At 33.4% G+C, this 27,610-nt stretch overlaps 2 protein-coding genes across 3 annotated transcripts; one reads left to right on the forward strand and one right to left on the reverse strand.

The window, feature by feature from the left end:
• Positions 1–1,071: 1,071 nt before the first annotated feature.
• Positions 1,072–22,824, forward strand: LOC110023692 (ubiquitin-conjugating enzyme E2 34-like). 2 transcript variants are annotated; one of them, XM_020723224.1, is made up of 10 exons: positions 1,072–1,319; positions 8,194–8,269; positions 10,546–10,600; positions 11,728–11,766; positions 12,024–12,087; positions 12,221–12,282; positions 12,356–12,395; positions 12,701–12,728; positions 19,850–19,941; positions 22,344–22,824. In XM_020723224.1, exons 2-10 carry the CDS (start codon positions 8,213–8,215, stop codon positions 22,639–22,641), a joined length of 735 nt encoding a protein of 244 aa, XP_020578883.1. In that variant the 5' UTR covers positions 1,072–1,319; positions 8,194–8,212; the 3' UTR covers positions 22,642–22,824. The 2 variants fall into 2 exon arrangements, with proteins under 2 accessions (XP_020578883.1, XP_020578884.1); XM_020723225.1 differs by having other exon boundaries at positions 1,072–1,275.
• Positions 22,825–23,298: 474 nt separating this feature from the next.
• On the reverse strand, positions 23,299–27,080 carry LOC110023693. The gene is made up of 6 exons (XM_020723227.1): positions 26,573–27,080; positions 24,999–25,096; positions 24,871–24,895; positions 24,646–24,766; positions 24,206–24,340; positions 23,299–23,619 (listed from the first exon to the last, which is right to left on the reverse strand). Exons 1-6 carry the CDS (start codon positions 26,898–26,900, stop codon positions 23,409–23,411), a joined length of 918 nt encoding a protein of 305 aa, XP_020578886.1. The 5' UTR covers positions 26,901–27,080; the 3' UTR covers positions 23,299–23,408.
• Between the last annotated feature and the right edge of the window lie 530 nt (positions 27,081–27,610).

Raw genomic sequence — 27,610 nt, forward strand, 5'->3', positions numbered from 1 at the left:
AATTGAGTCCCTCTGAGACCAATCACAAATTGATTAAGATGTAAAAGCTACAAAGTGTTTCCTAAAGTAAAATAAAAAAAATTAGTTTATCTAAATTGTTATTGTCATTTTAAGGTTCTGATTATACGAATGTTTAATTAGAAACTCTTTGTAGAGTTGCAGTTCTTTTGAAAGTTTGTTATTAAACTTATATTATTGATAAAGTTCCTTAGAAAATTAATAATTTAGTCAATATACCTTCGAGTACAATTACTCACAAAAACATCAACATAAACACGCCTTAAGGTTTATAACTAATCTAAGATCTTAAGCCAACTTTTTGGAGTATATTTGCAAGAAGTGTTTTCTTAAATATGTTTAAAGATGGAGAAGGGAAGAAGTTTCCTTTTTATAATTAATGCTTGGAGTGCTAATATGAACATGATTTGAGGTTGTGTCTTGATTTGCCCATACTAATAATTAGGACTAACAAAAATATTCTTTTGAGGTTACAACATCATTCCATTAATTTTTATTCATTTCTCAATCAACTATGCAAAACTATTACATACAACAATATTCAAGTTAATTAACAAAGTGTTCATTATCTTAGCATTAAATGATCCCTCACTCATTAATAAGAAAAATATGATCTATTAATTATTTTCTTAAATGAAAAAGGAATGAAAGTAAGTGAGTGATCTTTTCAAAATTCACTCTTTTAAAATTAATAAATTAGAATATTTTTTACTAAATTGTGTCAAATTCCCAATTCTTCATAGCGGCTAGCCGTCCCATGCCTGTCGTTGCTACTTGTTGTTTGCCAGCTCCACATAGCCACTATCAATCGTCTGTTGCCCCCTACTAATAACCTAGCCCAGTGCCAACTACTATCGGCCACTGTTATCGGGGCTTAATTTAATTTATTATATAAATAATAAAATAAAATAAAATATTTTAAATATAGTAAATTTCCTTCTTACTAACTTTTTAAATGCATATTATTATCCATCCCCTTATAATTTGGGATAATTACAAAAAGAGAATAAGAAAAATTGCTATTTGCAAATCGAGCACCTGGGCGGTTTTTAACGCGTGCCACGACCAAACCAATGTGAGCGCGATAGAGGAGCCGAGAACCAGGCAAGTGGCCCAGGCCGACGCGGAACGCTACCCTCTCTTCCCAGTCGGTCTCCCTTCTCCGTTTGGACTCGCGATCGCCTGCACTTCGCAGTTTCTGAAGTTCTCTAACCCTAAAATTCTCTGAATCGCCTAGTTTTATACGGATCGTTGGCGGTAGGCACCAGTGACCGCTCTCTCTGCTGCCTCGGCTCGTCATCGTGCGCTAGTTTTCCTCTCCGATTTTTTATTTATATGCGTTTTTTTTTAGTATTTTTTTATGTCTTTTGATGATACATGTACTTGTTGATGGATTGACGGATCTATTCCACGCGAGAAAGGAATTTCATTATGGATCCAACTGTTTGTTTGTAGGCTTTTAAAAAGATTATATTTATCAGATATCTGAGTCCTTTATTAGTTTTCTTTAGTGGTATTTTTCACATCTCAATTGTTAAGCAGTTCGTAGTTTTTTGCGTGAGTAGTTTGTATGGTGATGTTCTAGCTGACCATAATTCATAGGAGTTTTCTGCCTTTTGCCATCACGGCAGCAAGCGAGAAACACGAAGTACCATTCTGTACCCTTCAGATGACGGTGGATTCTGGGATTGAAATTAAATTATGATTATGAAAAATGAGATAAATGTTTCTTACGCACTTAAAAATTTGCATTGGTAGTGTAATATTTTAATGTCTTAGCATTGCACTAAGATCCATCACAAATACGACCACAACCACAGGACCTAGTCTAGTCGAAGTAAATCACTATGTTTGTAAATAGATATGTTCACTCTTTTCATGAATTAGAGAAGATGGAATAACAAATATGATAATTAGAGATGCACAATAGTAGTTCAATTAATAACTGTAATTGTGCTACAACAAATATAATTGATCAAGAATACTGTATTTGGTGGCTACAATAATGACAGTTGGTCATAGCGGCTGCAGTTAGAATCTTTAACAATTGTAGTCGATCACATAAGCCGTAGTTGATTGTTGCACAGGCAATTGTTGGCTTCAAAGGTCGTGGTTGGAAGTTGCAATATCGTCAGTTGGTCACAAAGATCATATTTGGCGATTGCAATAATATCAATTTGTCACAAAATTCGTAATTGAAAGCTTTAACAATAATAGTTGATCGTATATGTTATACTTGGTGATTTCAACATCGTCAATTGGTCACATATGTCGTATTTGGTGACTGCAATAGCGTCTGCTGGCCTCATAAGCCGTAGTTGGAAGCTATTGCAGTAGTAACTAATTATATAGGTCGTAGTTGGTAACTGCAATATCATTAGTTAATTATATAGATCATAGATGGTGATTGCAATAATAGTAATAATTTTCATATATGTTATATTTAGTGACTGCTATATCGTCAGCTGGTCACATTGGTAGTAGTTCGTGATTACTATAGTAGCAATTGGTCTCATAAGAGTAATTGATGACAAATTATGTGAATTAACCATAAACATAGTAGTTGAAAGTTGTAATAGCGTCAATTGATCACATAATCCGTAGTTGGTGGATGAACCCCTCCTCATTGAATGGGGTTACAATTCTACACCAGACACTACATTTGTCAGTATACAACTTAAAGAAAGATACAAGTGTTAGGTACAACCACCATATTCTGGCTACGAAGGTCGTAAGCAGTGGTCTCCAGTGACCGGTGGTCATCATCGATGGCAGATGGTGACGACTGACAGTGGTCGACGGTGGTCAGCGGCTACAGATGTTGGAATTGTCGTCGAGTCTTCAATATGACATTATATGTTACGACTGTATTTGCAATACGACATTAGCAAGCAGGGATCGCGCATGACGGCAAGCAGGGGTGACCGATCGTGGTCAACGACTACTAAGGCCGGAAGTTATCGCTAAAGATCTCCAATACAATATTATATGTTGTGGTCATATTTGTGATACGAATTTTTCAAGCAGAGGTTGCCGACAACAGTGAGCAGGGGTGGTTGACAAGCAGTGGTTGACGGTGGTCCAAAAGTTATTGCGGGGACTTCAGTTCAGAACAACACTGAAATTCTACCGCTTCTCCTCTCCTCTCAAGTGAACAAAGGGGATTTATTTATAGCCTCTGGTGTAGGGGCATTTTGGTATTTTGGTATTTTGACAATAACTTTCCAATCATCTGATCAGATTGTTCATATTGATCCCTATTGATCAAATGGATTTTCTTAATAATTTAAGGGCCTTAATAACCCTAGAGTTAAGCAAGCTTAGCTCGTTAGATTTCTGTCGTCGAGACGCTCGATTTGAATATACATATTTCAAATTTGGAGTTACTTTGATCTTTCCATTGACAATCCAAAACTTTCAAAAGTGATTTAATTACTTGATCTGGGTTTAATTAGACTCAGATCAAATCAATTTTAGTATCACCGGGTTTGTCTTGTCGAGACGGTCAGTTTGACTATAAACTTGTTGAATTTGAGCCCTTTGATGATTTTGGAATTTGAATTTGAAAGGTTTTTTGCTAAAAAAAATATCTTGAGATTTGTGGCAGATGATAGAACTTTCTTGAGGACGCATCAATGCTTAATTTTTCAAGAATAAGCTATATTGGCTAGAGTATTTGCCTTTATTTGCTTCTTATTTATTCTATGGTTTATTTTAAGAACCACACTTTCTGGTTATGTGCATTGTCCTGTACAACTTTGATCTTGTTGTATCTTAGGCACAGTTATTAAAAGCTCGCTTCAGGAGTAAAGCAAGGAAAGCATGTCACGACTGCTTCACTTTGTTGAAGCGTGCTTCAAAGCACTGTAGTAATTTGTAGTTTTTATTTTTTGCAATTCTTAAATTTTTAATTATTGCAACAAACTATTAAAGTTCAAAATTTTAATTTATAGGTTCACCCTTAATATTTTCCTTCAAGTTAAGTATTGTACCATATTTCTTTTTATTTTATATCAACTTTTTAAGTCATAATTTATATTTTATAATTGTTAATGAATGTGTTTATACATTAATAGTTTTATATAACCTATCAGCATTTTGTTTAAAGTTATGCGCAATGCATTGCGCTTTATACTTTAAAAACATTGATATTAGGAGCAAATTTCATGATAAGAAATTTGGAAGCTATCTCCATTAGCCCCCATTATTTAACCAAATATTGTATACATATGGAATAACAATTAGATTTGCCAGTTTCCTTGTAAATAAGTCTACTTTCCCTCCTCCAGTATACAAGTAAACATAAAAAATGACCTACCTGGTGCATTGAGCTCCCGCCAATGTAAAGCCAAGGATAGGCTGATGTAACAGTCATCTGACTCACCTCTAGTTTTACTAAGTGCTTGTTTTAATGACTTTAACCTCAAGCCTCCAAATTACAATAGAGGTAATTGAGCACTGCTCCAAATTTGTGTGATTAAGTTAATTTTACAAAGTTAACATGTTGAATTTTGCAAAATTAACATGCTGAACTTAATTTCTTCCACGCCTTTATTATCCTCTTCTCTTCTCACCATCAATCCCCAAAATATGGCATAGGCTTAGTTGTTATTTTTTGTGCATTTAAATGGTACATTAATAATTAAAACCATGTTTCATTGTTCACAATGAGCGAGTATGTTTAATTTTAATCCTTTAAGCTTCTAAGCTTCAGCAACAATTGACTTGCTGTCAATGTGCGTTGACATAATGATGCTTATAGTGGCTTGCTTTTGTGGATTGTCAGGCATCTAATCGTTCATATAGGGTCTGTAGTTGATGAATGAAAACCTAAATTACTTTCCCTCATTGTCATGAGTTTATTTATTTGTTTATTTTTTGGCATGATATGCATGCCAACTTACTCATAATTTGCACAATGACTATTGTCATTATAATAAATAATTTTGGTTGCTATCTTATCTTCAAATTAAGTTAGCAACCCATCTTTTTGTGCTTGTTGAAGTACTCTGTTTTATGTTGCACCTTTCGAAGTTTTTCTTGGCAAGCCAATTAATTATCTACGACAAAAGTAGGCGGGTTGCTAACTTCTCTTATATTGTCGGCTAGCTTATCATTGAACATGTTTAATTTTTACAAAAGTCCTATCCTAATTGCATGGAACCACCTATATGAGGCTTTTGGTGCAACCTTAGCTCTTGATTGTAGTTTGTACGTTTTACGAAAAAATACATAATGCTTGAAGTTTACAATTATTATCAAATCAATTCATGATGGAGGCAATCGAGGTCTGTGCCCCTACTAGTTTGGCATGAAATTAGGGGTGTGTAATCAATTAATTTGGTTTGATCTAGCAAATAAAATAAAATTCCAAAATTCTAAAAATCAAACAGACTAATCTTTGTCTGAAATCAATCTAAACCAAACTGACTTTAAAAATCGGTCAATCAGTTTGATTTGGAGCAAACCAAATAAATTTATAACTTATGGTTTTATTTCATATTAAAAATTTCATTTTTCTTTCTTATCTCCTTATATTCTTGTTAAAATAAAAAAATTCAAACTAAAATAAATCAAACATATCATATGCTTAATTTATTTTATTCAAATGAATTTAGTTTCCTAATCTTAATATTTTTAAGTTTTTGTGTTTCTTTGGTTTAATGGATATTAAAACCAAGCTGAAATCGAATATTAAAATTTTTAAAACAAAAAATCAAAATTTTCATTTAAAACCGAAACAAATCAACAAAATGAGCTCAGTTTGGTTAGGTTTTTTTGTTTTAACCAAATAATGCACGCCCCTATCTAAAATAGATTAGTAAAATTTTAGTTTTTTGATGAATTTCTATTTTGCAAAGTGTATATGCACTAGCACTCTGCTCCTTTTTCTTCATCGATGGAGCTCCCAACCCCTTACTATATCATTAGCACCCTTACGTTTGTGGCTGGTGCTTTGTTTCTTACTTTAGGCTTCCTCCATTGGTACATAAAGATTTCTTATCACTAGACTAAGTAAAAGCCTAAATGAAAAGTAGAGAAAAAGAAGGGTCATCATTGAAACTGAGGAGGCATCTTGATGACTCTAATTATTATTCAATATTTATCCTTACAAGAAGTTTTATTTAGGTGTTAGTTTTCTGTCTGTCATAAAGCATTAATTTTCTGTTCCCCAGGAAGGCACTATTGCTTCATGAATAATGCTATATACCATTCCATGAAATTTTAAATATTTTTGGAATTTTCTAAAAAATGATACCTTGCCATGCTTTGGATAAATAAAGGTGCTTTGCCTCATGTGGTTTGATGCTTTTGAATAAAAAAATAAGTTTAAAAAATGTTTCATAATTGTTTTTAATAGCCCTTGGTTAGATACAACTTTGAGATGCAACTTTGTTATGTAAAAATAAGTTTCAAATAGTATAAATGCAAAAAAAAAAAAAAAAATGGAAGCCTTTCTTAGGGAGTTGAACAATTTCCTTACTAGTAAATTTAAGATATCAGATTAATTTTAGGAGAACTATATTTTAAGAGTGTTATAGTTTTTTTTAAATTATTCTTATTATTATTTTTGTTTAAGATTCAAGTCATGCAAAAACTTACAAGTTGCGTTATAATTTAGTTGAATAATTAAAATTTAAAATCGATAAAAAATATTTGAACTTCAGATTTGATTCAATTCAATGTAACTTGAGTTGAAATGAAATTTACAAGTAATATATAATATAATATAATATAATATATGAATAACTATTTAGATGCTTTCAATTGTAATTTATCAGTAGATACTTTATTTTATTTTTTAAATTCTAACAAAAGACCATAAATTATATCCAAAGCATGGATGAAAAATGCTGTAGCTATTTTTAAAATTATCAAATTTTACCCCTACTAAGGAAATGTCTTGGCTCCATCCCTAATTCTGAGAAGCAGCTCGTGCTTTTTTGAAGTGATTTGTGCATGCAACATTTAATCCATGTAGAAAAGAGGTTGTATTTAAGCTTTGAACCACTAGCTTTAGGTCACAATGATTGCAACTTGATTATTATGATATACCCTAATCTCAAGCTTGTGGCCTATTTTATTTATATAATATAACTGGTTCTTTTTTGGTTGTTGTGTGGTACTGGTCATTATAAATTGTTTGAACTCATTTTAATCAAGATAATCTCGCCATTCAACTTAGAGGTACTCTTATTATTGTTGTTGCTGTTGATGTTGCTTGTTATTATTATTATTGTTAGTATCAAGACCCGGAGTTAATGGTTTTGATTTTTGAATTTTGATCATGGAAATAAGCCACTTCAAAAAGTCTCCTTTGGTTAGAGTACCTTGCATTGAGTGCATCATTTTGTATCATAACAAAAATTTTGCTCACAGCCAAAGTATTTTTGCAAATCATTTTAGAGATATTAATATTTTTATGAGCACATTTTTAGTAGCACTAACAACAGTAACAATAATAATTAGTGCGATCATTATGCTTATGCTAAGTATTAGTTTGCATCAATGTTAAGATGATTATACTTATTGTCCTAGCTTTTGCTTTTGTATTGTTCGGACCAAAAATTGAAATTTGGGTTCTTAACTGTTGTTCATCCTCAAATTTTTATCCATCTAAAGAACTCTTCTGTGAAAATATATTCTTTGGTATTTCTGTAATTAACTGAGCCTGGTTTGGCATAGTTAGACAGTCATTGGACAAAATTATGCTGTAATTGTAGTGCTTTTTTTAAAAAAAATTTTGAAGTGTTTGGTTGATTATTACATTACATATTGTGCATCTGCTTTGCCATGTTTTTCATATGGGCCATGGTCTTTTGCATGTTATAAGGAAAGCTATTTCTTCTCAATTTGTTTTGATTTCTCCGAGCTTTTTAATTTGTTGAGAAATACTACCTTAAATTGTTGTATGTTTATGTGTTTTAAACGCTCATTGAAGTATTTTGGCTTTTATCTCTGCACAGAGTATGTCGGTTTCTTCTAATATCGTGTATCACATTGCTCTTATTGTCTGTTTAATGCAATCATGTTATTTTACTTCTGTTTAACTTTGAATGGGCTTACAATTCGCCGATGCTCAATGTTGTTTCTTAGTGTTAGCCATTTACTTCAAAAACCTTCTGAGATTTGGCCTTCATGCTAAGATGGTAATGTCCTTTCCTTTCTTCTCAGAAGCCAAGTCAGCTAGCTGATGGCGGAGAGAGCTTGTGTAAAGAGGCTTCAAAAGGAATACCATGCCCTTTGTAAGGTATGTTCATCTTAGCTTAGTATTCAATATAAATTGATTAATTGTTTTTGTTAATCTTTCATGTGACATATTAATTTCTTTTTTGTAAATATAGTAACTGTCATATTTATCATTATTATCATTTTCCTTATCCCAGCTATTAGAAGTCTGTAATATGAATACACATTGTCCACTCAATCCTGTTGGTGTTTCACCTTTAATACACCTTTAATGCAGGACACCAACCAATCTCAATCTTTTTATGTTTGATCAAAAGCCTTTTTATGATCAGTAAGCACATATGAATTTCGTTTCTTTGATTTCAATATTTTTTATTTATTTCTTTGGCATGAAAATCACCTTTATAATAGCTGTTTTTCAACAAATAATCAAATTCTTTTTCTAATATTGATGCATTTTTGGTATGCATATACATCATTTACCTTCTCTCATGACTTCATTGTCTTTCTCATAATATTATTTTACTTTTAATTCTCACAATCTTAAAATATTTTTTGATCTTAAAGATTGGTACCAACATATTTTTTTCCTTCAATAATTTATCATTATCTCAGTTTTTATGATTTTATTAAACAAATTACTCCAACATCTCCTGTAACTGATTAATTTACTGTTAAGTATCACGTTTGAACCTAAATCTCTACCTTTACTTTTCCTGCTAAAGCTAATACAATTTCTCTTTTATGGATCAATCTATTGTATACTTCATGATGAATTCTTTATTTCTCTTTTGTAGAAATTTTTACCTTAAATCTCAATAAAGTATTTATCAAAATGATAATTTCAACTTTCTTTAATGCCTTGATTTTTAATTAAGATTTTATTATTTTCATTATTGTTGAATCTAATTTAATCAAAGCGGCTGGGTCCTCATTATATCACCTTGAGTATTTCTCATATCTTAATATCCAATCTACAATGCAAATCATCAAGAACTACAATTTGGGCCTTAATCAGCTTATTTGCAAAACTTCCATTGTAGTATATTTCAATACTTTGATTTTATGCATTCTCTTAATGAATATTTTATTGTTCCTAAAATTTTTTATACCTCTCCACTCCACCGCTAAGCCTTTTAGAACTCTAAATAAGTTCTTAATGCAGCAAAACGTTTTATGCAAATCAAGTTTGGTTCAACTTTTAATTTATAATTTGCTTTTCTTAACTATCTGTTTTATGGTTTGAGATGTATAAATATTTATTTTGGCTGCTTGTTTTTCATTGGTGGAGATTTAGGACTTGCAAAGCATTTGGGAGATGTAGAGATTTTTAAAGGTCGAGTGATAAAATATAGGAGCATGCCAAGAATAGAATGTAACTATGGGTGGGATCTGAGCTTTATGAGCCACAGATGTGATTATTTTTTTCCCCACTCTATTTTTGGATCCCCCAAGTATTTGGGAAAGGTGATTGTGGCTGCTATGGCTTCCATTAATTGCCAACAAATGCCATACAAAACTTAAAAATTTTGCTATAAGTATATGTTAGATATAATCATATCATTCTATATAATTTTTTTCTGTTTACTTGTGATTTATTTGTTATGTTACTATATAAAAAAAGGGTGATAACACCATTTGTGCTTCCGACAATGCAGTGATGGGAATTAATGTATGCAGCTTTACCACTGATTTAATTATGTGCCTAAAGTCTATTTTTGTCCGGCTATTTTTAGAGGAAGGGCATGCTTCATGGAAAAAATAGTCATGTTTATTATCTACCTAGAGCGCATTGGTTGCAGTTTTTTATAGTGAAGGAATGGATTCCTTGTCATGATGCCGTAACAAATTTTATTGAAGCAAGTGTCAATGTATTTATGATTTTCTTATATTATCTAGATGGTACTTGTTGGTTTCTATGTTTCTCTTAATAAACGCTAACACTGAGTTCATTTTATTTTATTTATCTTTTGTGGATTGACAATGATCAGATCAAACTGTTGTGTTTCGCTCAGATCTTGTAAAAAAAAAAAACACTACTATATGTAATTGAGAAGGTCCGTAGCATTCCAAGATCAACCATTAGATAAAATATACTTTATCTTTTGGCTGTACTCATGCAAATGTTATATCCTACATTTTCTTTGCATTATTTTTCCTTTTTCTTTTTTTATTTTTGGCATATTTCTATATTTCTACAACTTAAACATTGGATAGCATTCTTGTTTTGTGAGATATCATATTACAGATGTTGATTTTCTTTAGCAGAACTTCTCTTGTACTCTCTTTCCTTCCTTCTCCCTTCAAATGCTAATTTAATGGTCTGCCAATCTACAGGAACCAGTTCCCCAGATTGTGGCCTGTCCATCACCTAATGATATCCTAGAATGGCGTGAGTACACTAAACTAGTTTAGTCCGTTATATGAGATCATTAAATCCTTTTACCATTGCACTATTTCAGGTTTTACTTTTTAACTTGAATTGTGTAATTAGAAGCGGTTATTTTAAAATTGCTAGTGTCTTTATGCTAGTTTTCTGCTCACCTTAGCATTAAATTTTGGGAAATGCGTTTACCAATATTTAAAACTAAACTATTATTTTCCTCCTCTACGGCCCTGTACTCCATACTGGGATACGTTATGTGATTTTTGTTCCTGATAAATCTAGTAGCACTACCAAATCTTCATGCTTTTAGGAAATCCTTGGCACACTAAACAATTGTAACTTATATAATGTGGATGGGAACTTTTGATTAATAGTTGTAGATCAATCTATCCTTGCGGTATTAATTCTCACTCATAATTATGCCCTTCAGGCTTTTTTTAATCGTAATTATAGTTCACTGGTTTTTTTTTTTTTTTGTTTCTTTTTGACAGTCCTTTTGCCGTTGACAAGTTTAGAAGCTAATGTCATAATATTTTCTGCAGAGGTGTAGGATCTCTGACCTTTGTTTGGATGCTTTAATGTTTAAACGCCTGTGGTCTCGCATTCTCTCAGCAATTGGATAGGATTGAGTCCCACGCCTCTTGTCTTCATGTTCACATTTTACTCATTTGAGTAGTTTATGTTGTATAACTAGATATTGCAAATTGAATCTTATTTTCAGAACATGAAGCAGGCTAATATTTTTCCCATAGATCAGCTTGCTGTATCTCGTGTAAACTTATCTTTTGACTATTGAAGATGCTGGTCCCTTTGTACTGTTGCTTCTATATTGGCCCCTCAACATATTGATTGCAGTGTGTTCTTATCATGGTTGTGCAGCATCAATATCAATTACAATGGATATTGATGTATTGTACAAAGCAAGCATAGCTTTAAGGTTTTTCTTATCTTGAAGTATTGGTTGTAGATAAAGTCAATCAAATGTTCAGCTTAGGCTTTAAATTTAGCACTTGGACGGTTTTTAAAAGCTTTCGTCCAATAATATTTCATTTAACTTTAATTTTTTCTCTTTTTGATATACCTCTTCTTTGTTATTATAATCAGTCTTGATTAATGTAATGTCCTCTTTTCAGATTATGTGCTCGAGGGAAGTGCAGGCACACCGTTTCAAGGTAATCAAAATGCTTCTATCATATTTTCCTTATGCTTGATTGATGAGTTTGATATTTTATTATCGTGCCTTAGAATTCTAGGTTGACCTTTCAGAATGTGTCGTATGAATGTATTTTTACTTTTTTTGTTGGTTCTTATACTATCATTCTGTACTGATAATATCTTCATCAGTATATTTCGCTTAGCAATAGGATTTATTCACCAAAATTTACTTTTCTTGGTGTCCTTCTGATGTCTTATTTATTTTAACTTGCAGGTGGATATTATTATGGAAAAATCAAATTTCCTCCTGAATATCCATACAAGCCTCCAAGCATCAGGTAGCTTAATTGTGCACATTTTGTTAAGAATGGGTAAATAGCTACAGTTTAACAGCGTGTTGTAGTATTTGTGTTTATATTTGGGTCTGTTTTGTATAATTATTATGTTTATTCCTCGTCTTTTGTTTTCTAGCATGATAACTCCAAGTGGACGATTTGCACCTCACAAGAAGATCTGCTTATCTATGAGTGACTGTAAGTTTCTTGAAAGAAATTGTTCGTTAATTTTTGGTAATAAATTTCATTATGAATTGTTCTCGTCTTGCAGTTCATCCTGAGAGTTGGAATCCGATCTGGTCCGTCTCCAGGTAATGGAAAATAACATTAACATGGGCTAGTGCTATATGCTCTCAAGGATCTTTCTGTGTTTTGACAATGCGTGCTATTAAAGTTTTCGATTGTACATTGTTTGCTTTACTTAAAGGGATATAGATGCATGCATGATTTCTTAATACATGGCTTGATGTATGTGTGGAGGGTTCTTTAATAAGTAATTCTATATCATTGTTAGCTTTTTAGGCATGCGGGCGAAGGGCCCTTTTAACATTTCTTCTGAGAGTTTTTACTGCAATTATCTAATCATAATTTCTCTTTAATTGTTTCTTATATGCAGCATTCTTACAGGGCTGCTCTCTTTTATGGTGAGTTCATTTCACATCAAACATGATAATGTTATCCTTGTTTATTTCAACTTTCATCACCTTTTTCCTTGTAATGTACATTTTGGATCTATGATATGCTTTTATAAATATTATATGTGTTTGTTTCATGTGCATTATTGTAGCTGTAAAGGGCTATTTTATGCTTGGTAAAAGAAGGTATATGTTGAAACTTCCCTGTTTAATTGTCGTGGGAACATAAGCACTAGTTTGAGTGTTTAACAATTACTATACTTTCCTGTTTGATGAACCATAAAGTTTGACTATTCTCACAGATATTGACAAGTTGATTTACAAATGTTGATCATGAAGCCTATGGTGTCACTGGGACCTAAAAGTTTGCGTGTTTAACAATTAAATCGTTCAAAGTCTCATTAGAATGCACTTCTAATCAACACAAAGAAAGCATAGACATTAATACTTAAAATAATTGTAAAATAATTTGGATATGTGAGCTGAAAGGAGCTTTAAGACATTAGTAGTCTTTAGATGCTTAATTGTCTTCCATAAAAGAGATTGTGGAAGTATAGGTGTGAACACTATAAGGATTAACTTATTGGACTTTTTATGGGTTGTGGTTTCAACAATAACATTATGGGATTTTTGGGGGAAAATAATTTTGGATGTTTCACTGAGACTTTTCTTTTTTAGTTTATGATTTATTTTTGTTCTCGAGAATGAGGATTTTCATGGGCACAAGACTCCATGGTTAATTATATGTCTCTTGCAAGTAGAATGACCTAAAGTATGGATGCTAATTGCATTTTGGTTTGGAAGTTGTCAGCATTAGATTTGAGTGGGGGATAGAGTGCTCAACTAGATCAAGTTCCTTTTGTTTCGTCCTTCTGAGTAAACTTGGTGGACTAAATTTATTAAAATCGAAGTGTTTGCAACCATGGTTTCCAAGGAGCTTATTTAATAGCCTTGATATCAATGAAGAAGTATAGTTTCCTTCCTTGCTCATATAACAGTGTTGACAGCACAACCTGTTTTGGTGTTCGTGAAGAAAGAGGAGTAAAGTAAGTGATGTTGAAAGTCAGAATAATGCGGAATAAAGCAGAATTTGGAATTTATTTCATGGATATGAAAGGGGCATAAATAATAATTACATGAAACCTTATAATAGGAAATATAATAAAAAGAAATGTATGAAAAGGAAAGATATATCACCTAGTATATCCAATAATCAAATTATAATAATTATTCGGAGATAAAGAAAATTACATAAAATTGGAAATCCTAAAATAGGAAAGTAAATAAGTCCTAATATGAGGAAATAAATATAAAATATGAAAGAAAATAACTCCTTAATCCAAGGAAATACTTTATTCATTATAATTTCTCACAGGAATATATTATTTTCTAGTATAACTCCTAACACTCCTCCTCAAGTTGAAACATGGTTAAAAAACATGCTCAACTTGGATTTGAAAATCCTAATGGCCGAAGAAGATCCTGAGAGGTAGAACTTGAAGTCTTTATTTCATACTGCAGTTGTCTTTGAGTGCAGTGTTTGTAGGTAGGAGGAAGACTCCTACAGGTAATGTTGCAGGGAAGTTTTCAAGGAAGTAGGAAACGACAGTTGCAGTTCCTGCAGTGTCTGTAACTAGACGGAAAACTCTTACAGATAATGCTGCAGGGGAGTTTGCAAGAGAGTAAACAACTGTGATTGTCTTTTGACTACAATTACTGCGGTGTCTGCAAGTATACGGAAGACTCATACAGGTAATGTTGCAGGGGAGTTTACAGGAAAGTAGATAATCAACAGGAAAAACAGCAGGGTATGACCTGCAGAAAAAAAAACTCAAGAGGTAGGTTTCGCTACAGAAAAAAGCTCCAGAGGAGGACGTGCTGCAGGAAGAATTCAGGTGGAGGGTCTGCTCCAGTGAAAGTTTCGAAGGAGGTTCTGCTGTAGAGAAACTTTCAGAGGTGGGTTTGTGGCAAAAATTCCCAGTGGCAGCAGGAACCTGCTGGAAATGGCCAACTTAGTAGGTGTTATTGATAAGGTGGGCAGCCTTGCCAAAGGATGTATGGATTTGCTAGTAGAACCAGCGAAGACCTCATCACCAGGATTCTTAGTCACAAGAGGACTGATGTTTTAAGGCTGCATAAAATCAGGGAAGCAGGACTGTTGGAAACCAGGAAGTCGGACTGCTGGAAACCTGGACAATTGTCGGAAATCAGGGAAGTCCGACTGCTGAAATCTAGGAAACCGGACAGTTGCAGAGAATGGGCCCCCAAAAAACAATGAAGTAAAGCAAGGGAGCTTATGGAATTGGCTACCATTTCATCCAATTTAATAAAAATATCCTCTGGTGACTTATGAGTCTTGAGGCCAAATGAATCACTGCATTGAGCTCGATCGGTTTTAGAAGCTAATCCTTTTATAGGGAGCTTTTCATCTGTAGCAGTTGGAGATGAACTGCATGCGACTGAAGTATGGGTAGCGGGAGACATGGATTCAGGAAGAATAGAGATCGTACTGCTGGTTGGCTGAGCTGATCCATTATGGCAAGAAACATCCGCAAATCCTTCAACCTTCTACTTCTCGTACTTTGCCAAACTCTGGCCCCAACCAAGGCGGGGCTTGTTACTCGGAGCTCTATCATCTGACGACAAGTGAAATGTAGAAGAAGATCTCGCTGGAGAGTCCTTCACGTGGGGCTTTGAAATCTCAAGTTTGGCATTTTCAGCCACAGATCGGCTGGTTTTTGACGTCTGCATACTCTACGACCGAGTCCACTTAAGATGCTTCAAGGCGATTGGACCCAGAGAATGGTCTCTGCCATATTTTTGCTCTATTTTCACTCTATCACTCTTGTTAAGAACATTGTTCCAAGGGATCAGAGACAAGGAAGAGAACGATGCTTGTGTTATTTGAACAACAACAAACCTCTAAGCAGTTAAGGGAGGAACGAGGTGCGGCTGAGTACAGTCACCACTAGAGTCAAGGGAAAGCGATTACCGAGAAGTCGCCCAACTTTCTTTTCCCGAAGACAGCTTAAAGATTTCTTCTTCCAAATCAATCCCCAGACCGAGAAGTGCAATCATGCCCGCTATATTCTTCAAGATACAACAGCTAGTACCCTCTATCGTGCCAATAGTGACCTGTGAATGACCCCCTTGGGGAGGCCCTAGAGAACTCCCGCTACCCATGGTAGGTCTTCCGCCATCGTATCCATGTTTCAACTTTGAGGTGAGATAAAACATTTCAAGGCCAACCATAAATTTTGGATCCACAAAATAAGAATCTCGTAGAAATGAAGAAGGAACTTCCAGTATTGGTGGGAAATCCCTGAACTCTCGATTTGGTGAAACTGAAGCAGCATGGAAGTAGAAAAAAAATTTCCAGGCAGCTCGCTTGCATGAAGCTGATCCCACAACCTACGTTGATATGAGTGGCGAGCGTCCCCAGGAATTGAAATCCAAGTATGAGCTCAAACAAACCCCTCAAAGGCCGAACGACGAAGACGGCGCCGGCCTTTCGAAGATTCGTGGCCTGATCCTTGTTGGAATAGCGATTCAGGAATATTTCCAGCAACATATCTTTCTAGTTGAAGGATCAATGAGTCCAGATGTTCTGGTTCTTGTATCGGTTGACAAAGCAGATACTGCATCTGATGATGATGATGATTGAGGGAATGCACGCTACTTTAGATGCACCTGCAGCAAATATCCAGGCAGTAGGAAGAAAAATCTGAAGAAAGGGATATGGACCTCCAAGCAGTTAGAACTTCCTTAGCAAGGAGATGCAGACATGCAACAAAGAGATGCGACTGCAGGGAGATGAGGAGAGTCGTTCTTGCAAAGAAGTGTCGATGCAGAGAGAGTCCTGCAGGGAAAATTCACCGAGAAGAAGGGGTCGGTAGCTGGAAAAAAACAACAGTAACGGCCTGCGGGAGGTTTCAGCCGCTAGGGTCTGCAGGGTGGGGAGTTTCGGCCTATTAATCAAGCAAAGAAATTTTAATGCAATATTACACTTGAAATCCCCAAATTTTAATGCATTTGGGGATGTTGCCCCTGAAACTGAAATTTTTTTCTTGAGGACGCCATAGCGCTGAAGCCCATATTCAAAACTTGAAAGTGCGAAATAGCAGCGCCCCAGTGGTCGTTGGAGTGCCACGATATCACGGTACCCCGATGCTAGCTACCGAACAGAGATACCTTTCACTTTGAGTTCCGACTTCACTACGGTAATGTGTGCCAATTTTGATTTCATTGTGCATGATTTTGAAGTTATTTTATGTGAGGGAGAAGAAAATGAGTTTTGTTCGAGTTCCAAATTGGGTAGTCTTGAGTGTATTGTAATTGGAACAATTCTTTTCATTTTCTTCATAATAGATTTATTGGTGTTGTATGACCCTAATTTTTACACGTTCTCGCGTTTTTCCACATTAAATATCGATGTTTTCTTATTTTTTACTTTTCAATTATAAATTGTGCTTCAGACCTCTTAAATTGATTTCCACATCTCTCTTAACACTCACGACTCTTCGAGGGGATCATGTAATCTCAAACTCTCTGCAAGTCCCAACGAAGCATATTTAACAAACCTAAATTACTTTCCCTCATTATGGACTAAACCAAGCATTGTGAGGTACATATGTTAATAAACTGGCTTATTAAGAGGCCAATATATTTTGTTGAGAAATATATATTGAAAGTAGGGACATAGATAAATAAAATTAATAGCAAGAAGTAAACTTAAATACATTTTTTATTTATATCATGATACATAATTTTTGAGGTGTTTTGAAAATATTTAGTAGTTGCATCCTTGAAATACTCAATTATGAATATGGAGGTTATTTATGTAAAGCTATTTAAAAAACAATGTTCTAGAAGAGAGGATAGGTTTTCCCCATGATTTAATGTAGTTGTCGAATGAGGGTATACATTGTCAATGAGGAGGTGAGGCTGATAAGCTTTGAGGTGGGTTTAGTTCCATGCTGAGGAAGCCATGGTTGACTCATACACTTCAAAAAGTGAAGTTAGTGAGCATATTCTAAGAGATTTTAAGAGCCTTATTATTCTATTGAGATTTGGATACGTGGGATGGGAAACACTTTTGATCTAAATAGCTAATTATTTGCCAAGATAGTCAGACATATCATTGAGAAGAACAGAGAAGGTGGTTGAGCACTCTGACAATGTGGCTAAGTATTTTGCTGAGGTGGTTAGAGTACCTGGGACAGGGCAATGGGAAGGTGCTGAGGGATGATGAAGAGGAGCTACCAGTGCTGGTTGGTTGGAGGGCTTGGAGGTGATTGAAAAACCAACAAATATGGTGCCGATATGATTCCATATCTAAACATGATTTATCAAGAAGAGGCTGGAGATGATGATAAAAACAACAAATATGATACTATATGATTCTATATCTGAACAGGATTTACCATAAAGTTAGAGAATCTATTGAAGTAGTATATAAACTATTAATGAGGTAGAGACATCGGTGGGAATGTTTCTAAGTGCCTTAAAGTGGAGTTTGAGATGGTTGGGCGTATCATCAAGATGTAGACTGCTTAATGTGAACTTTAAAGTTAACCCAAATGAATTCTCCGTAGTAGGTACTTGTGTTGAAGAGTGCTTGTCCAAATCAATGCTTAAAGGTTGACAATCTGATTGTGGAAGTGCCTTATCAAGTTTGATAAGGTCTTTGAGAGAAGATCAACAATGAGGCCCACAAGATAGGGGGTCAATGAAAGTTTTGTGAGAGATACTTGGCTTATGGTATGGATTTAAGATGGAAATAGAGATGGGGCTCAAGCTTAAATGCAAATTCAACAATATGATAGGGATGGATTTGTGATTGGGTGGATTTACCATTGGAGGTTGGAGAGCTCATCAATGGTAAATTGGAGAATTTCAGGAAGAGAGAGGAATGCTGTTTCGATGTTTATTGTAGGCGAGCAAGAAGACAACTCCAGGCGCTAGATATATTATAAAAATTTCGTTGGAGCATGAAGACCAAGGGTTCTTTTATTTATCCACATAGATATGAATGAGATTTGAATAAGAAATCATGTTTGTAAGAGATACATTATTTTTAGGAATAGAACTAGCTTGGGAGGCATTAATCCAACAATATTAAATAATACATTAGGAATCTATGAAATGCCTTGGAAACATAGTATATACACATACTATTTAATGGATGTGGTTGCAGATCATTACCTCAAATTTCAACGTTATCTATAAAAGAGTAAAATGTGCTTTTTTGTAATGACTGAAGGTACCTTTGGATGTATACATACATGCATTTATATATGCACACAATGTACATATATATTAATTTTATGTTTGGGTCTTATTTTTGCTAAATTTAAATCGTGATCTCACTTATCTAAATTGGTTGAACCATGTTCATCCTTTGAGTCAGATCAAGCTGTAGAATGGAATTGAACTGTAAATTGAATGTATGTCAACACCTCATAGATACGAAGATTTTTATAAATACTCATGGTTTTCCTCTCGAAATCCCTAGCATATTGTGGTGACAAAATGCCAGAGGAAAAATCCTTTCATGTTGTTGTCTAAAATTCACTTTAGATTGAGTTATTAATTTTGGGATTCTTTAGCTAACATTATTGGAGAAGCTAACATTATTGGAGAGAAGATTGTCATGCCTGATAGGACTGGGTGATTTGCAAGAGGGGGATAGGTTTTCTTTGCTGAATAGTTTGATGATTATAATTCTTGTACATTGGTGGAAATGAAAAGTGGTGATTTAGAATAGTGAGCTATCTGAATCTTAGAATTAGTGGAACTTTTGAGGGAGGCTTATGATGAAAATATCCTAATAAACATGGTAAAATTATTGCTGTGCTCATTCCATCTTTGATTGCATGCAGAATTAGTACTTTTGCAATATTTTTTCCATAAATTTTCAAGTAATCATGATTTTTTTTTATATAGAGGCATTTATCTTCTCTTTAAGCAACTTCTAATGAACCCTGAAAACTTGGCATTCTTGTAAAAACCCAAAATTGCATTTCTTATGTTGCTTTAGGTTTCAATGATAATTAAGGCATCTGCCTTTCTAAATTTAAGTGGCTGATCGTCTTATTTATATGCTTAAAAGTTTTGGTTTCTGTAAGCAGATGGATGATAGTCAAACTACTGGAAGCATTAAGAGTACAGATGATGAAAAGCAACGCTTGGCCAAGGCTTCACTTGCATACAATTGCGAGAGGTAAATTCTTTGAAGCCCCTTATATGGTTATTTGTTGCTACCCTAAGGAGTTATTTGTTATTGAAAACTAATTTTATTGGGAGAATATCTGCCATATACATCATTAGCTATCTGACCATAGTAAAAAAAATTGACAAAAACCTAATGGTTTACCGGCCATAGTACAAATTCACTTCTTTTTAATGGTCAAATTTGTAAATGATCTGCCTGCATTGACGATGATGAGAGCTGGGATTTGATAAAAGAAAATATTGTTACATTAGATTTAGAATGTAATTCTGATTTTCATAGCAATTTGCGAGAGGTAAATTCTTTGATGCCCCTTACATGGTTATTTGTTGATACCCTAAGGAGTCATTTTTTTATTGAAAACTAATTTTATTGGGAGAATATCTGCCATATACATCATTAGCTATCTGACCATAGTAAAAAAAATTGACCAAAACCTAATGGTTTACCTGCCATATTACAAATTCACTTCTTTTTTATGGTCAAATTTGTAAATGATCTGCCTGCATTGACGATGATGAGAGCTGGGATTTGATAAAAGAAAATAATGTTACATTAGATTTAGAATGTAATTCTGATTTTCATAGCTATTCGATTTCTAGTGAAGTAAATGTGGGTAAACTACACTGTTTTGTTTGATATAAAATGCTGATTATGGTGTTTTATTGAATGGTAGTGGCACGCTTGCCTACTGACTACATATAAATCTTTATAACTATAGATATATAAATTTTCTCAAAATATAGAAAAAAAACAAAGCTAACATCCATATCATTCTAGTAATATTGCTACAATGCAACTACCACTAACCGGACATTTTAGTATCCAAACCTTCTGATGTAAATTTAAAATTCCTGTGACTTTGTCATGATAGAAATATAAGCTGATATCCCAAATAGTTTCATTACAAATTAAGAGATGCATCATAATAAAAAGAGGAGGTTCAAAATGGTTTACTACATCAGAAGTGCTGCATATTTAAAATCATATTTAACTCCTTATGCGTCCACAGAGCCTTTGATACTAATTTTGAGATAAAAGAATCATAACAGGGTTCTTTGATAACTTGTTAGATATGATATCGATCTTGAGTCAATAAAGTTTGAAATACTTGAAAACTACATCATGAATTTAATGAACATTTTCTTTTCTTTGGCAGCTATGGCAATTAGTATACAACGAATTAAAGCCTCGAGTACTCTTGATTTTTACATTAATGTAATCATGCATCATCTTTGACCGAGCAGCGTTCCATTTTGGTTTAAACTTTATAGAAACTTTTTTCACATTTTATTTTTAAAAGCAGCTGCACCGTTAGAGTGGATTAATAAAATATAATATACCATTCCTCCTAAAATAATCAAATGCCATGCGAAGGATAATCTATAAAAAAAAATTGTATTATTAAATATTATAAACTATTGATATAAATCTACAATGCAATAATCATATTTCTCCTAAAGAACTTATCAATTACATAGAAATATATAGTACATAAAAAAAATGTTTCCCAAACATAAAAGACACAGTTATATCGCAATGCTAACTAATAACCAATATTCATGCCATTTCACATTGCGTTAACAATGCAATTTCTCAAATCTTGGGAATTTATTTGAGATGATGAAATCATCATCATCTTCTGCAACGAGATACAGTAAGTAAACACAGTATCAAGTTAGATTTTCAATGAAAATAAGAACAAGGCTTTGTGAATATAATATTTTAAAAAAAACTAAATATACGCAACATGATAGTGCGTAGCTATGAATGTCAAAAATTAATTACCCTTTTGTAAGTTGCAAGTGAAATGCTATGACTTTATGAACTCATATTAGCCTTAGCTAAATAATTTTCTTTCGATATTTAATTTAATCATTTATGTATGAAATATCATAACCAATGATGAATTTATACATAATATGAAGATTTTATACCTAACGGAACATGAAATCATCATGTCATTTTCATGCGTTTCGGAGCATAATTGTATCATGTGCTGAATTCTTTCAATATCTAGGACATACGTGAATCTCAAGTCTAAGTTCTAACTTGGGTATAATTTTCTTCTTCTTAAAGTAGATTTATACTCATGACGGACCATAACTTTGATATGACAACATAATTTTATTTTATAAACTATCAAAATAAGAACACTCATATCAGTTCATTTTATATAATGGTAAATAAGTTAAGGGTGCGCATTAAAATAAATTCTTGAAGCAACTAATCCCCACCAATTTTATTTATTTATTTATTTTTTGTACATGTCTCTGTTTCTTATATCATTCCTTTCTGTTTACTTTTTTTGAGTAATGCTGCACAAATAAATCTATCGCACTTGTTTCTATCTTTACTGAAACAACTCATGGAAATTTACTCTTTGCTGACAGCAAGAACTGCCCAAATTTCAAAAAACTCTTCCCCGAATACGTCGAGAAGTACAATCACAATCAACTCCGTGCCGTCGAACAATCAGTTTCAGAACAACCAACACAGAAACAGCAACCAAATCCCACTCCATCAACCACATATGAAGCTGCCAAAAGACCAGAAAATGCAACGGAACAGAACATTCCAGTAAACATTGCGAGGAACCGGCAGCAGACCAGAAACGTCCCCTTATGGCTTCTTTTGCTACTTGCCTCCGTTTTCGGTGTTGTCATGGCCTTGCCTCTCTTCCAGCTTTGATTTGTGCTTCTGCTAATTTTATAAATGTTTTCCTTTGCCTTGCATCCTTTTGTCTTATTTTAAAATTGGGGATAATTTTGTAAAGTGATAGGGGTTGTCTTGGTTATAGCCATGGCTAGTTTTCGTTTTGGATATTGAACTGATCTTTGCAGTGGTTTCTGAATATGGATTGTTTTTGGTTGAGTCCTGTGTCATGTAAAAGGTCATGCAGCCTATTGCGACTGATTATCGATCGAACGGATCTCTTTGTTGTGACAAAAATATCTCATCTGATGAATTAAAATTTATATTACTTGCAAGCATTAATCTTTTCAATAAATATTTAGAAGTCCATGTTTTGGAAAATCACTACGTTTTACTTCAGGCAGCTTCTCAAAAAACAAAACACAAAAACACAAGGAGAGCATTAATCTTTTTTACATTTATGCCATCTTACATACATAAGAAATTGTGCATTTCATTTACTTACATAGATGTCAATTTTGGATGGTATAAATGTAAAAATTTAATTTTTGGTGTTTGATTTGTAAATACATAGAAATTGGGAGGTATTAATTAAAAAGTAGTTTCATAAATATCCAAATTAAATTAACCAATATTGTTTAACAGACCGATCATAAACTGAACAGTTTTCTTAATAAATCTGAAGCTGTTAACAAAGCCATAAAAGTTTTCAGAATCCAACTCAACCGAAGCATCATGATTAGAAGTGCAAATATTAACATTTTACAGTATCTAAAATTCCAAAGCATAAAATGAATATAAAATCATTTCCATACAGCCACCCATGAAATCAAATATTGTTCCACCTCTTCCCAGCTATAAACCTTAGTAATGAGGCTGTGAGAATCTGCATGGACATGCTTGCACCATGGATACGTGTTATGGTAGTCAAAGAGGAGAACCTTGATGCCAGCCTCAGCACATTCAAAAGCATATTTTGGATTATCATCAATCAGTACTTCAGCACCAACAGATCTGCAATACATGCCTGTTTTCAGAATAATAATGATATTTTTATGCAATATAAAGGATTTGAGTGTTATAAATCAAAATATTAAGGTTTAGATGTTAGATGAGAAGAGAAAATAAGGGATCATGCGGTATGTATGTAAATGCCCCTATTAATGTTTCTTGAAGTAAGGTGTCAAAATAGTACCCGACTATTTATATGGTATGTCTTAGTCTCAGAGTTTATAAAAATGTCAAAATAGCCCACGGCCACGACTATTTTAAAATTGCACTCTAAAAGACCTCCAATATGGACTATTTCTGCCCCAATTTGAAAGTTTTGGGACCATATTGACACTTTTATAAATTATGGGATTAAAATGGTCTCATATAAATAGTTTCGGCCCAATTTAAAGTTTTGGGACTATATTGACACTTCTATAAATTCTAAGATTAAAAAAAAGTCATATAAATAGTTGGTGACTATTTTAACACTTTACTCGTTTCTTTTATCATAGGCATGTTCTTGGCGGTATTAACGTAATAGCAAAACTAAAATTTAATTGAGGCATAAGATGCTATCAATAAATCCGACCATAAATCAAAAACCCCCCTGCAAATATCGGATTTTGGTCTTGATTTCCCATTTAAAGCAAAATGATTTCCGAATTGGATCTCCTTAAAAATGCCTGCATAATGCTTCTCAATCCAATCAAATGTCTTCTCTTTGATCACATTTTGCCGAGATCTGCTTAGAGGAGAAGGATCAAGTTAGAATGTGACAAATACAGAGAATACTTAAAAAGGAATATTTACATAATACCACTTAATTCCTGTGTATTTACTTATCTAACACCTAAAATTCAATTTTTACATATCCACGCCATCTTATTTATGCATGAAAAGATGTATTTCACTTTTTAAGAGTTAAAACACTGGTTCCTTTCATGTAATATGAAAGATTTGGGTGGTATAGATATGTAAATACATAGGACTTGGGTGGTATGTATGTATATATCCCTGCTTAAAATGACGCATGGAAAGGTAACTTACGTAACAATGGATAGACTGCAGAATGCTGAAAGATTTCGAAGAACTTTTTGCGAGCCGGGAATGGGATCAATTCCAAATCTGAAATAGGGAGAATTGTAGAACTCATGGACTCTCATATCAGCTGCCAAATAGCAGAAATATGACCGTTGAGAAAACAAAAATTGTTACAAATATTCAGAGATGATAGAAATTTGGATGATTTGAACGTATAACGGTCGGCAATACCTTCTGCTCGAGAACAATTCCAAATCTGTTGATTAAGGAACCAAAACAGAAATAAGATGTGGAAATTGCTCGGATGATCAAAAGTTTATCCGTAAATATAAGAAACTTTGAGGTAGATTGGAGAATACCCTAAAGAACTCGTACACATGATATTCTGAAACATCATGATCCAGTCCATAGTGATCTGTAATAAACTTGTTCAACGGAGACAGGAAGCTTCCGAGGACTGAGAGGCAGGAAAACTTAAGAATTGTAAGAAAATACTTCACAACTATTGTTTTGATAATTTAATCGAGATGTTTATTTGAGCCAGGATATCCAAACACAGCTTTTAGAAAACAATCGTTGAAGTACCAACAGAATGTGACATGTTTATTATGAACATTTTCTTAAATGAAACAATGAATTATTCCTAAAAAGATGAGATTAAGTAAGCTAATGGTGCATTTATATACCATAGATTTCTTATGTATTTACATATCTAACATCAAAACGTTCATATTTATATGTCACTCAAATATCACCATCATTATAAAAGTGTAATACAAATTTTCATGCGTAGACAAATAACATCAAATTTTAGATATGTAAATACATAAGAATTGTGTGGTACATATGTAAAATTCCCTTCAAACTAAATCAATTATATGTACTTCTCCATCCATGTCAAGATCGATGTGCAACTAGAAAATTTCAATTCATTATATCAATGAATAAATTGAAGTGAACTCTATTTAATCTGTTTATTCTCTAACAAATTGTGCTTCATAAGTGCCCATGTCAATAAAACTAACAGCTCCATAAAAAGATAAAAATGGCTGTAATTCAAGATTTATGCAAAATTTTCTACATAATAAACAATAACATTTTCGATTGCCACTTAGCGCTCAATTTCAAGCCAATCTCTTTCTAGTGAGGATCGAAAAAATAAATAAATAAATTATGCATTTACATATCTAAGACCTGAAGTTCGATATTTATATTTATCACACTTTTGTGTCATAAAATTATGCATGAAAAGTTGCATTTCAATTTTAAAAAGTTAATAATAGTGATGGTTCTATGTGATGCTAATGAATGTAAATATGAAAGCTTGGGTTTTTTAGATATGTAAATTCATAAGAAATATGTGGTGTATGCATGCATGATAATAGCAATAACTTCATTATTTAATAACATAAAACCACTATATATCATTAAAAGATACAAGTAGTAACAAAGATGGCACCACATTACCATTCCCCAAAACAAAAGGTTACTTGTAGCAGCTACATACCAAATGATTAAATAATCAAACATAATTATTGGGATATCAAGGATACCTAAAATTAGAAAAAATATTACATTAAGAGTCCTTATGCAAAAATACATCAGGACTCCACTCACTGTTTGCCATGTATACAGTTTGGCCCCACCGTTTATTAAATTATTTAGTTTTTTTTTACTAAGAGAACCCGAACTGTATTCGTGACAGGCAGCGATTGAAGTACTGATGCATTTTTGCATCAGGACTCCTGATCTAATATTTTCTCAAAATATTTCTTTCAGGCAAATCACACAGAGCTGCACTTTCTTCTAAATCCACACTTCACTCAGATCACACTGTATTCCATATGATCACAGTTTCTAGGTCATCAGAAACCTCAGTGAACAACGAACTACAGAATCGACACAGATCAATAAAAGGTTCGTCGAGAAATACCTTCATCAATGTCGACTGCAACAACCATTTTCTCATATTTCTGTTTATGAGGAAAGCAGGGAAGCTCCCCAAATCCATTCAGTAAATTCACACCAACCTCCTCGTCAAGAAGTAAACTGGAACCGCAAGAGATCTGATCACTCGGCGGAGCAACGGCATGAAATCGATTCAAGCTCCTTCTCAATCTCGAAGAATTTCGAGAACTAGGTGGAGAAGAAGTGGGATATTCAAGGAAGCCGATGTGCTGAAACTTACTGCGGGCATGGTGGATTCTGGAACCATAAGGGTAGCTGAAAACGGCGGAGACTTGAATCTTACTAAAAGCCATGAAGCTTCAAAGATTGGAGATCAATTTGATGGCTCCCCTTTTAACCGAGAGAATTCAAATAAACAATTTCAAGTTTTTCGCCAAAATGAAAACAGAGAACTTTCGTCATTTTAAAGGGAAAAAAAAACTTTTTTTTTTGGGGGGGGCGGGTAAAGTTCCCTGAACCCGGGAATTTGAGATTTTTTATTTTATTTTAATTGCAAAAAAATTATTTTTTATTCATATTCGATTAAATAAAGAGATATAAAGAAAAAAAATCTCATTTTTTTCGGTGAAGAAATACTGAATTGCGATAGATGTTGCAGGGAAGCGCATATGGAAAACGAGGTCTTCCCATTTGGGAAACGGACGCAGAACTCGCAATTCGTGCAAGAAAAAGCATCTCTTTAGCATAGAAGGAGAAGAGAAAAAAAAAACACTAAAATTTGCTAATAAATTTTTGAAGCGAATTTATAAATAGCGATGGTCTCATAAAAAAATTATGAGCGCATAAATTAAAATTTTAGAAGGGAATTTTGGGCAGACAAATTGAAATCATCAACCATTTTATTTAATTTTATAATGATCATTAAATTATAATTCATGTGATCTTATTTTATTGATTCTCTCTTAAATGTTTTTTTTTTTTAAAGAAGTCCTATAGAAGTTTATAAATAGCTCCTATTTTTCAGGAGAGAGAACTTATTTTTTGTTGGATTTTATGACATTTT

The sequence above is a fragment of the Phalaenopsis equestris genome, unplaced genomic scaffold, assembly GCF_001263595.1.
Source record: "Phalaenopsis equestris unplaced genomic scaffold, ASM126359v1 Scaffold000226, whole genome shotgun sequence".
Lineage (NCBI taxonomy): Eukaryota > Viridiplantae > Streptophyta > Magnoliopsida > Asparagales > Orchidaceae > Phalaenopsis > Phalaenopsis equestris.